This window comes from Clytia hemisphaerica, unplaced genomic scaffold, assembly GCF_902728285.1.
Source record: "Clytia hemisphaerica strain Z4C2 unplaced genomic scaffold, Clytia hemisphaerica genome assembly, whole genome shotgun sequence".
In the NCBI taxonomy this organism is placed as follows: Eukaryota; Metazoa; Cnidaria; class Hydrozoa; order Leptothecata; family Clytiidae; genus Clytia; species Clytia hemisphaerica.
In genome coordinates this window covers 2,010,147-2,022,023 of record NW_027104356.1, presented here as the reverse complement: position 1 = coordinate 2,022,023, position 11,877 = coordinate 2,010,147, and the positions used below count along the sequence as shown (strand labels likewise).

The 11,877-nt window shown below is 35.2% G+C and overlaps 2 protein-coding genes across 2 annotated transcripts in view; one reads left to right on the top strand and one right to left on the bottom strand.

Annotated features, from left to right (window-relative positions):
- Positions 1-240: 240 nt before the first annotated feature.
- On the bottom strand, positions 241-1,457 carry LOC136818183 (glutamate-rich protein 2-like). The gene has a single exon (XM_067074539.1). The coding sequence runs from the start codon at positions 1,046-1,048 to the stop codon at positions 587-589; it is 462 nt and encodes a 153-aa protein (XP_066930640.1). The 5' UTR covers positions 1,049-1,457; the 3' UTR covers positions 241-586.
- Positions 1,458-6,770: 5,313 nt separating this feature from the next.
- LOC136818215 (uncharacterized) overlaps positions 6,771-11,877 on the top strand; it is a 12,547-nt gene continuing 7,440 nt past the window's right edge. The window contains exon 1 of the mRNA XM_067074580.1: positions 6,771-6,887. The gene's annotated coding sequence lies outside the window, so the exon portion shown is untranslated. The remainder of the gene's footprint in view (positions 6,888-11,877) is intronic.

Below are 11,877 nucleotides of genomic sequence, written 5' to 3'. Positions count from 1 at the left end.
GAAAAATAAGACAAGTTACTTTATTATCTTTACCATGAAAAAGGAACTAAGTCATTATCAGAAAACAATTTTTCCAAAAGAATGCTGCGAGATTTAATTAGAATTCATGTTATATTTAACCAAAACAATTTGTGGCATCAACTGTCTACTCAAAGAAAAATAGGGAATCTGATAAATTTAGTATCAAGGGGGTATACAGGTGCAAAACTTTTTAAAAGAGAAAGCTATCAAATTGTCATTGAAAAAAAGGTAGCTAGAACGTGTTATATTTGACTGCTATGGTGTGAAATATCTATCACAAAGCATTCGATTATCAAAACGTAAATCACATCTTTTCACATCTAAATTTTTTTCACTCTAACAATATAATGAACAAAAATAAAAATTTTTCTATAACAATAAACATTTCCCTAAATTAGATATTTACACCGTTTTTAACATTTTTACATAATTACTATGAACAGCCTATCAGATGTTATTGCTCGATTAGCCCTGTGACTGCTATATATCAATTTGAAGATATTTTCAGAATTATGTCACTTAAGCTTTTGTGTTAAAGAATTCATCAAGATAAAATTATTTCAGTTCAATACTTATTATGAATGGATAGTCCGCCCACCAGCAAGTTCAACCCTGCAACATCTTTAAACAGCAAATCATCATCATCATCATTATTATTTTCATCTTCAGAGTCACTTTCATCTTCAGAGGAAGAACTGTCATCAGTTGATGTGTCTCCTGACAAATAATCATCACTACTGGAAATATCGTGACCGCTGTCTGAAGAATCAGTCAACTCAACTTCACCTTCATCATTGTCACTACTTAAGGTGCTGCCTTCATCACTGCTATCAGAATCTATTTCTTGTGCTTCTTTTAATGCACTTGCAAACTGGATATAAGTCTCGTTGTTTGGTTCCAACATCAACAAAGCTTGACATAATACAAGAGCATCATGATAATCTTTACGCATGACAGCTGCGATAAATTCACCTGCTAGCTCTATTGGAGCCTGCTGTAAATAACCATTTGGCGCAGCCGCCGCCATGTTTGGGATTGAAATATAAAGTAAATCTTGTCTCACATTAGTTTTCTAAATGAATCTCAAATAAAAAGCGTTATTTCCTTAAGCTATTGGTGTTGTATAGTTTCTTTCTAAAAAGTCTGTAATGGAAATTAAAAAGATGTAACTTTTAAAAGTTAAACAAAACTTGAATCTAAATTATAAAATTTTGCTTATGAGTTCGTTCAAAAGACAATAGTGCAAGTATGTGAATAAAAACAAAAAAGCTGGACCTTTGAAATAAAACATTTTGGTAAAAATACTGTGCTATATACAGTGTTGTTGACCGGTTACTTTTTCGAAGCGGGCTACACGACTTTTTGCGCAATGCAATTGGTTCTTTTCGCATGACGACGGGCCTACATTGTCCAGAGTTGCCCGTCGTCAGGAAAATTCATTGTGACGTCACTTTTTCAAAGGAAAATGAACAATGCGTTGACATCATTTCTCTCATTTTTTATCTCTTTTCGCTTGTTTTTTTTCGCTTTATTTCCCTATTTTTCCTGGACATAAAGCGCTAAAAATCAATCGAAGCTGAAGGAAACGGTTAACAAATACAATAATGACCGGTTTTTTCGGGCTGTACTGAAAATATTGCCCTTGGTCAAGTAACAACCTCGCAAGCTCGGTCGTTACTTGACCTCGGGCAATATTTCTCAGTACAGCCCTCACTAACCGGTCATTATTGTATTAGAATCTCTCTATCTCAACTACCCCTATCTCACATTTCAGGGGGTACAAAGTTGGGATAATGGACCAGTGCTGAAAATGTGTACTTTCTTCTTTTTTTGAATCTAAAATACATTTCAAAATCTACTTTTATTCTAAAAAGTGTTAGTAAAATGATAATTAACAAAAGAGTGCCAATTGTAAAAAACAAAACAAACAACAAACACGGTCTCTTCTAATGATTGCTTAACCCTTCTTGCTGACAGCTAATCAAATTTTCACCAATTAGAATGCATTTTATATTATATGGTCCTTCTTTTGAGCCACTAAAAATGTCACTAACGCTAAAATTAAAAACATTTATTGTCAAAAAATTTGAAAAGATGTGAGATCTAACATTAAACTGCATTGGATGTTTTATAGGACAAAGCAATAAACAATGACAAAGGGCTTCAGATGAATAACCTTATTTCACAGTTGGAAAGTTTTTGTGAAATATGAAAAACTTTGATCTCTGCAAAAGGGAGATAATCCTGGATAATCAAAGGATTTTTCACAACCTATTATCTAATAGACCAGAATACACCTAAAATATGATTTTTAAATGCAACTTTCGAAATCTCCAACAAAGCATTTGGTTCCTTGGAAGGTTAAGATAGTAAATTTCCACTGAATAAAAGACTTCACACCATCGATACTGCTGTTGAGAAGAATTATTCTACTATCAGTCTCCTCCAAAGCGCTAAGGGTTAATAGGTGTATTAAAAACTCCAGTTAAACAACAACACATTACATTATAATCCGGGGGCAATCATATGATCTGGCCTACGTTATGTGCCGCGCTTAGGGGTGGAGTTTTTCAGCATACTAAAATGCACTGTAAGGGTGTGTGTTTCCGTGAGATTGCATTGCAAGGGTCAAATTTTAAAACAAATTCAAAATGATTCTTAAAAAGAAAGGTTTTTACTTCTTGTTTGTTTGAAAAAGTTTCTATTGTCTGATAATTACAGCTGACAAGAATAATTTTCTCAGTTTTTCTTTGAAACAGAAAATTTCCCAAGCTTCTTCTTTCACGCAGATTTACAGCTGAGAAATATAGTGCACAATAAGGGTTGGGTAAATTAAGAGAAAATGCACTGAAAGGGTACCTTTTCCGCCATATTGAACTGCACTGTAAAGGGTACCATTTTGAAAAGCAGATTTTGCGCGGCACATACCGTCGTTTCGAAATCGAGTGCCCCCCCCGGGATTATAATGGATAATTCTTACAAAATGTGCATTGAGTCGATTGAGTTTTTCTTATCATTGTTTTGATGCTCGGTCAGGGTTTTTAAGTTAGTAGGAAAGTTAGTACCGTAGTACAGTGGTAGAGCATCCGGCTACGGTTCGTAAGGTTGTGGGTTCAACCCCCAGCCGGGTCATACCAAAGATTTCAAAAATGGTACTTGATGCCTCTCTGCTTGATGCTCAGCAATTAAGAGAAAGGATCAAGGGTAAGTGGAGAAATCCAGGGAGAAAGAGTGGCGCCCTCCCCTACCTTTGGGTAGATAGCTATCGAAAGAGGAGCCTTCGGGTCGCCTCCGACTGCGGTCGCAGACTTACTACTACTTAGGAAAGTTATTATATCATTTTCCTACTCTTAAGTGCCAAATAAACGGGGGGGGAGGTTTGAATAAACGGGGGGGTTAGAAAAAATTTTCAAATTAAATAAACCGGGGAGGGGGGACCTAATAACCGGGGGGTTAACCCTAAAAAGGGTCAAAATAGTCTATATTTAGGCTTTTTTGAGTAAAACAAGAAACTTTCCTTTTGGTAGCAGGAAATTTTTTCAAAAATTAATAAACGAGGGGGTCCTAATAAGGTCCGGTGGGTTGGAAAAAAATCGAAAAATTAAAAAAAAAGCGGGGGGGGGGGGCGTTTATTTGGCACCTAAGAGTAACTTTCCTAATTAAGAGAGAAGAGAGACTTTCCAATTCAGAAAAGAAAAATTTTCAAGTAAATACGTCCTTGAGGAAAATTTCAAATGCAATAGGGGAGCCTTCCAAACTCAAACTTCCCACAGAAAATGTCAAATGGACGTTTAGCTTAGGGGGAGGGTATAATTTGGTGACATTCTTTTGTGGAAAAGAAATTTTCACCAGAAAAATCAATTTTAGAGAAGTTCATTCCATCCCAAACGTTACTTTGCTATGTTTGTTTTTGATCGCTTCAGCTGTTTTGAAAACCAAAACAAACAGCCATATGTTTATGCCTCAGGTTCTCTTTGTTTGACGACCCGCAGGGCCCACAAATTTTTGCAGGCAGCCAGTTTTTTCTGCCGCTTTATATTATGGAGATAAAAAGTTCCAAGATTATAGGCATTACAGTCAAGTATCAATATTTGAGGTATTACTATTCTTGATATGCGTAAGTCATTTTTCTAGCGGAAACACCCTAAAAAAGCCGGGATTTGACCTCTCATTGTTACTAAAATAGTCCAGGAAAAAATGGCCAAAAACCCACCTTGAACGGAACTTTGTGAACCATGGTTTTTTAGCTTCCTATGTACCTATAGATTACGGTTTGGGATGGTTTTCAGGCTGAATAGGTGATAAAACCCTAAAATTTGACCTAAAACGGGGTCTTTTGCTCAATCAAGGGTCCCCCCTTTACTAGTCGATTTTTCAAAGTGCTCAAATGAACAAACTTTTGTGCTAATCTGATAGGGCTCGCGAAGTGCTGAGCAAGAAAATGGGGTCATATGTTTGGTTTTGAACATCCGTTGCGGAGCTAGGGCCCGCCAAAGTCGTCAAAATGGCCGTTTTAGCCCTTTTTCTACTGACGTCAGCATTTTTCCTTCGAATTTTTAGGCATTTCTGACACTTTCGCTGGATAGCCCTGAAAGAGTACTTCAAGAAAATGGTATGGTTTGTTGGGTTACAAATTGTAGATCTCGAGATAATTCCATTTATAGATCTTACAAATCCCATAAAAAGTGCTGAGTCAGCAAAAAATTGCACTTTTCAAAGAACTTCCAACTGAATTATCTCGAGATCTACAATTTGTAACCCAACAAACCATACCATTTTCTTGAAGTACTCTTTCAGGGCTATCCAGCGAAAGTGTCAGAAATGCCTAAAAATTCGAAGGAAAAATGCTGACGTCAGCAGAAAAAGGGCTAAAACGGCCATTTTGACGACTTTGGCGGGCCCTAGCTCCGCAACGGATGTTCAAAACCAAACATATGACCCCATTTTCTTGCTCAGCACTTCGAGCCCTATCAGATTAGCACAAAAGTTTGTTCATTTGAGCACTTTGAAAATCGACTAGTAAAGGGGGGACCCTTGATTGAGCAAAAGACCCCGTTTTAGGTCAAATTTTAGGGTTTTATCACCTATTCAGCCTGAAAACCATCCCAAACCGTAATCTATAGATACATAGGAAGCTAAAAAACCATGGTTCACAAAGTTCCGTTCAAGGTGGGTTTTTGGCCATTTTTTCCTGGACTAAAAATAGAAACACAGAGGTCAAAAAGCGGCTTTTTTGGGCGCTTCCGTTAAAAAATATGACGTCATCTTGACTTACGCATATCAAGAATTACAAAAATTGCTATTTGTGAGGAATTTTTGTAGTAACCAGTTTCGTTTTTAACATAAGGTCTTAACAACGGGTACCTCGGGCATAATTACAGGTCATCGAGAAAAAATCCTAAAACATAGAATTTCAAAAAGATTTACACTATCACATTCTGCATTACAAAATACACCTGTTCAATATTGGGTTTTTTTCTTGATGCTTTGAAGGCTTAAAATTATTGCCATACAAAGTAAATAAAACCCCTTTAAAACAGCCAATCAGAATTTGTTAGAGAGTGGCAGGGATTTTTCCAAGAAGCACCAAGCAATGCCTCCGTTTGTACTTTCAAATTGAGTTTTTAACAAAGGTGTAAGCCGCGATATCAGAGGCTGGGGGCGCCTTGAGCCCCCCTGTGGGTCCAGGGCTAGCCCTGGTGGGGGGTTCAGAAAGCTGAGCATATTTTTGTCTTAACTAGCACCTTAAAACGGTTAAAATTGAATGAATTTATAGAATTTATCAATGAACTCAATTTGAATTGAGTTTAACAGTTTAATGCCACTGTCTAACGGGGGCATTTGGGGTGCTTGGAAAAAACACTGAGTGGTGGTGTCAGATTCGCGTAAGGGGTCACTCACATATCGATTCTTCCCACGACTAACGTCAAATTGACGCGAAGGGGTGGGTGGGTTAGAGTCTTTGACGCTAAGAAATTTCACCAGAAATATCGATTTTTAATACCTTTTATTCCGTGACAAAAGTTACTTTCCATATTTCTTTTCCTCCTTTTACATACCTAAATATTCGTTCGCTTCGCCATTTTACAGAAATTTTAACCAAAACAAACGGCCCGATGTTTATGTCTAATTTCCTTTTGTTCAGACGGTCCGCACTGCCTGAGCAAGCCGTAGCGAAAATAAAGATGGCTGACGAAACAACAACAATGAAAGTGAAGCAGAAAATTTAGAGTTTCATCGATTTTTGATAATTTTTGAACTTTGACGTTAAGAGGTGGGGGTGGGGGGGGTTTTCAAATTAGCGTCAATTTGACGTTAGTCGTGGGAAGAATCGATATGTGAGTGACCCTAACAGGAAAGCGAAAGTAAAGGCGGAAGCGTATCTTTCTTCGACGTGATTTGCATATATTATATTAGAACAGAAAGAAAAGTCAATTTGTCATAGATTTGTTTAAAACCACCTTACTTTTTGTTGAGTATCCCCTAAATTTATCAAGCAGGCGGAACCTCCCTTGCAGTTTTATCCCGGGAATGAAAAAACCTGGAGAAAACCTTTTTTCATACATATAATGCACCAGCTTTAGGGATTTTAAAACACGGCATTTAAAGTGAAACAAGATGGCAGAGGTACCGTGAGATCAGATAACTTGCATCAGTAGAGGCAAACATGCATAGCCCTCAAATGAATGACCTTGAGTTGAATGACCTGTCTGGTGATTAAAATACAAAGTTAAATCAAAACAAAAATGGTAGAGTAGAGTTGCGAGTGGAGCTGCATGGTTCAGTTGTTTTGAAATTTTGCTGCTTTGATTGGTCTGTCATTTGATGGCTATGCAAGTTTCTCGGAATGTTTTACAGCAAGAAAGGTAAGAAAAACGGGAAATTGACCAATTTTTAATGAATTTGTTCAATGATCTGTATGCAGCTCAGTACAGTAGCCAATTTCATTTCAGATAATATAAAAAAAGACCTCCTATACTGAAAATTGAAATGCAAAAATATAAATTTATAGTATGACCTAGATATACAATCATATTTCTTATCTGGGTACTGAAAACACGAACTACCTTCAAAATATCGATTAGTAGATCAGTACAGTCGGCTTCTATCAGAGAAAAGTCTAGCATACAATTACGAAATATAATATTACAATATGATATGCATTCACAGAATCATGCTTTGATCAGACGTAATACATAATATGTATAATAAGACAACATCTCAAGAATATAATAATGATGAGCCCGACTGACTACTGTATGAATGTTTTCTTCGCAATTCTACCAGATTCTACCATTTTCTAATTTCCCACGGACGTTTAGTCGTTTTCACGATTTATCATTCTTACTAGCTAATAGCCAAGGCCATGATGCGCCCGTTGCAATGTTTTTCTGGGAAACTGACGTCGGTTAGTGATAACCAAGGAAACAAAAAGCAGGAGGCCCAAATAATTACAGTTTCTGTAAACCATTTCAATGACATGTTAAATGAGTCAGAAAGTTGAAATAAAATTTGCTTTTTTAAGTTTTATTTATAAGAACTGCAAGGAAAATGTGTAAAAACAAAACAATATATAGTTTTCTTAAAAATCACACAAGAAGTTTTCTTTGCCACTCCTTTATGGTCCTTGTACAGGAAAAAATAAATTTAGCAGCTTCCAAGTGTAGAACACCTAAAATCAATATACAACAACAGAACAAAAATCAATATTTTTTTAAAACATAATTCACTCAAAGTCATCTAGAAGAAATTTAGTTCAGTAAAACATAAATAAAATATAAAAAAAATATAAAATCGATTATCGATTGCAATCAATGAGTAATCTATAAAATATTGATTGCATTAATACATAGTTTATTGAAACAATTGTGAGTATATATTAATTATCTATCGATTGCGTTAATGTATCAATTAGTTATTAAGTCAGTAAAAATCAATAGGTAATCGATGTAATGTACTTAAATTGATACTGATCGACTGCAATCGATATTTAATCATAATTGATTATTTATCAATCATAATCAATAATCGCACCATCTGGATTTTTGTCCATAATTTGTTGAAAAATACTTTGGTCTTACTTAAATCAAATTCCAGTAACACTTTATCATAATAAATGATCAATAGCAAATCGCAGTGGTGAAAAACTCAAACCCATGCATCAATCGCAATCGCAATTAATAACCACAAGAACTGGATTTTGTCCATAATTTGTTGAAAAATACTTTGGTCTTACTTAATCAAATTCCAGTAACACTTTATCATCGGCCTTATCATAATAAATGATCCAAAAGTTCATCAAATCATCCATCGTCTTCAATATCAAATCGCAGTTTGGTGAAAAACTCCAAGGCGACAATCAAAAATATGTTCCGTTCGCGTCAGCCGACTGACCAACTTGGCAGCTTGGCAGACAAAAATTCCTAGTCAGACGAGTCAGAAAATTTTCGGAATTTTTCATCAAGCGAACGAATAAATATTAAAAACTATACTTTGAAACCATTTTCCAAAAAACCCTTACGACTAAATTTACTACCGACCGACCGACTCAATTTTAAGAAGATTTTTGACGCGAACGGAACATATTTTCGATTGCCGCCCATCCCATGCATCAATCAATCACAATAATTAATAATCGCAACGTCTGGATTTTTGTCCATAATTTGTTGAAAAATACTTTGGTCTTACTTAATCAAATCCCAGTAACACTTTATGATAATAAATGATCTAAAAGTTCATCAAATCATCCATCGCATCATCGTCTTAAATATCAAATCGCAGCAGTGGTGAAAAAACTCCAATGCATCAATTGCAAATCGATAATCGCACCGTCTGGATTTTTGTCCATAATTTTTTGAAAGATACTTTCATCTTACTTAATGAAATTCCAGTATACGATCTAAAAGTTCATCGAATATTGTTCATCACATTATCGTCTTCAATCGAATTGCAGTGAAAGCCGCCATAATTTGGTGAAAATTACTTCTCTCTTCTTCTTCATTACATTTACATAGGAAATGTATACGTTAGGATACTTCATCCAATAATCCATCCATAACTTTCTCCAAGCCCAACAGGAAAATATGTTTTTTATTGCAATCAACCGCATCATCATGGAATCCATAACAACAAACCAAAACAAAGCAAAAAATAAGTCTCACTTTTGGTAAAAAATAGTTCATAAAAATCAACGAAAACTAAAGCAAATAAAGTCTTTACACGATGCAAAAAGGCATGTCCCTGATGCAAGAATTAATTTGCCAAGTTAGAGGTAATTCAAAAAGATGAAACTTGCAATGCCAGCATGCAAATGATCAAAAACACTATCGCTTCGGTAGCCATCTTGAATAACCTTTTAATGAATCCGATCGGAAGAAAGATAGGAAATCGGGGAAATACTACGAAAAGTAGTTTAATCGAGCAAGGTCTTGTCTCTGTTAACATTAACATGCGTCAAAAAAACACAAAATAAAAAATGAATGATCGAGAACAAACATGAATAATCGAGCCGGAAAACTGAATCGTGAGATTTTCCCTAGCTACTCCTCATTAAGGCGCCCTTGACGGGCGCAATAAAAAAACGTGTACGAAAAACCGAAAAACCGCGAAAAACGCTAAAATTAAAACCCGCGAAAATTAGTTCCAATAAGGTCGAAAAAAGAAAATGAAATTGAAGACATCGAAGAACCCGGGGGAGGCGGGTAGTAGTCTTGACGACCGACTGAGTTGTTTCACTGAGGTTCAAAAAATGGACCCTGGACACGTTTTTTTTTTTAATTTTGTCAAAAATGACCCTGAATGAAATGAAATGACCCAAAATTTTCAACTGTTTTCCCCAAAATCTTCCGCATCGATTTAATGTTTTTGCGACCCTACCTATGACTCATGGAGGTGAAAAAGGTTCTTAACATAAAACACATTTTCAAATCAAAATTTCTCTTCCCGAGTCCCGAAAATTTTTTCATATTTGTGTAAAAGAAGGGGGGGGGGTCAAAAAACGAGTTTCTAGTTTTTTAGCTAAATAATATTATCTAAAGAAATCGACAAATTTTAACATTTTCTCGATTCTCCTTTCAACCAATTGCTTTGTGCTTAAGGGCCATAGTGAATTTTAATATTTGTCACGTACAAAATATAAATTTCTGCCTGATGTAGTAGCTAAATAAACTTTGACATGTACTAGTCATTTTCTTTTAGGCCAACTATCTTTGAGGTCTTTGAGTCTGAAAATGTAAGAATCGCAAAGAAAAGACTTTTGCGACTAAGAGTATTTCAACTTTGAAGAGCTTATTGAAAAAGCTTTTGTGGTAGATGGTGTACCGAACTAAAAATTTATTTTCGGAAAATTTTTCTAAAAGCTTACTTGTCTCAAAATCTTGAAAAAAGTGCTTTTTGACCAAGAAAATTTTACCGAAAATTTTAAAATAGTTCAATTTTTTGCAGACAGTTTGAAAAGATTAATTACCCATTAAAACTTTTTATAAAAGAGTGTGATGCAACATATTATTAACGTCCTTTTAAAGTTCATAACGTAATTTTTGCAATTGAATTCTTAATTACTTCTAAGGGATTTGATTAAAAAGCAATTTGTAAGGGCAATTCTTGGTTAAAAGTGTAAAGGAACCTGAAACATAACTTTTATGCTCAAAATACCAAAATCAATTTTTTGACCCGGGGGTGGGGGGGGTACTAGGGTTGGTGAATGAGGGGTATGTGCGGACGGGACCTCCGAAAACCGACCCTTAGAGAGACCAAATTTTAGTGAAAAAGTGACCCTTAGAGAGACTTTTTCGAAAAATTTTCCCTGATTTTCAAAAATTTCCTACCCTTAGTGAGACTTTTTTGTAATTTTTTCTCTCAAAATCAAGATTTTTCCCACCCTTAAGCTACGGGGACACGGAAACAATTTTTATGCGATTGCAACAAAAATATTTTTTTGTTGCAATCGCATAAATATGTTTCACTGTGTCCCCACGTTAAATCTCCTTGATTGGCAACTTTTTTCACTCAAAGTTTTTGTTGCTGAAACAAAAATAAAATTCAAATCGATTTTTTCACTCAAAGTTTTTGTTGCTGAAACAAAAATAAAATTCAAATCGATTTGAATTTTATTTTTGTTTCTGCAACAAAATTTTCATGTTGCAAACGAGAATCATACAAAAACCCTCGTGTCCCCTCACCTTAAGAAGATTCCTTGAAACATTTTTTTCATTTAGCCAATCAAATTCGTTTATACAACTCAAAACAAATTATACGGAAACAATTTTTATGCGATTGCAACAAAAACATTTTTTTGTTGCAATCGCATAAATATGTTTCACTGTGTCCCCACATTAAATCTCCTTGATTGGCAACTTTTTTCACTCAAAGTTTTTGTTGCTGAAACAAAAATAAAATTCAAATCGATTTGAATTTTATTTTTGTTTCAGCAACAAAAGTTTCATTCTCATAAATTTTGTTTCACGTTCTGGAACCCATGCGACATGGAAACAAATTTTCATGCGATTGCAACAAAAAAAATTTGTTGCGATTGCATTACTTTGAAATTTCCTGATTTTTGTAACCCTTAGAGAGACTTTGAAAGGTGAAAAACCCGACCCTTACCGTCCGCACATACCCAGCACCTATTTTTGCCTAAGTACCCCCCCCCTCCCCCGGGTTTTTTTACTATAGTCCGAGGCCTTAATTTGGTTAAAAAAGTACCAGCTTTGAGGCTGAAAGGGTTGAAGGTTTTAACACAAAAGGTTTTGTTGAACACAATGCTATCAAGGAAATTAATGAAAGATAAAAACAAGAACAAATATAGGATTATACCTTATTTCAACACAAACACCAACCTCTTTATGTAAAAATATA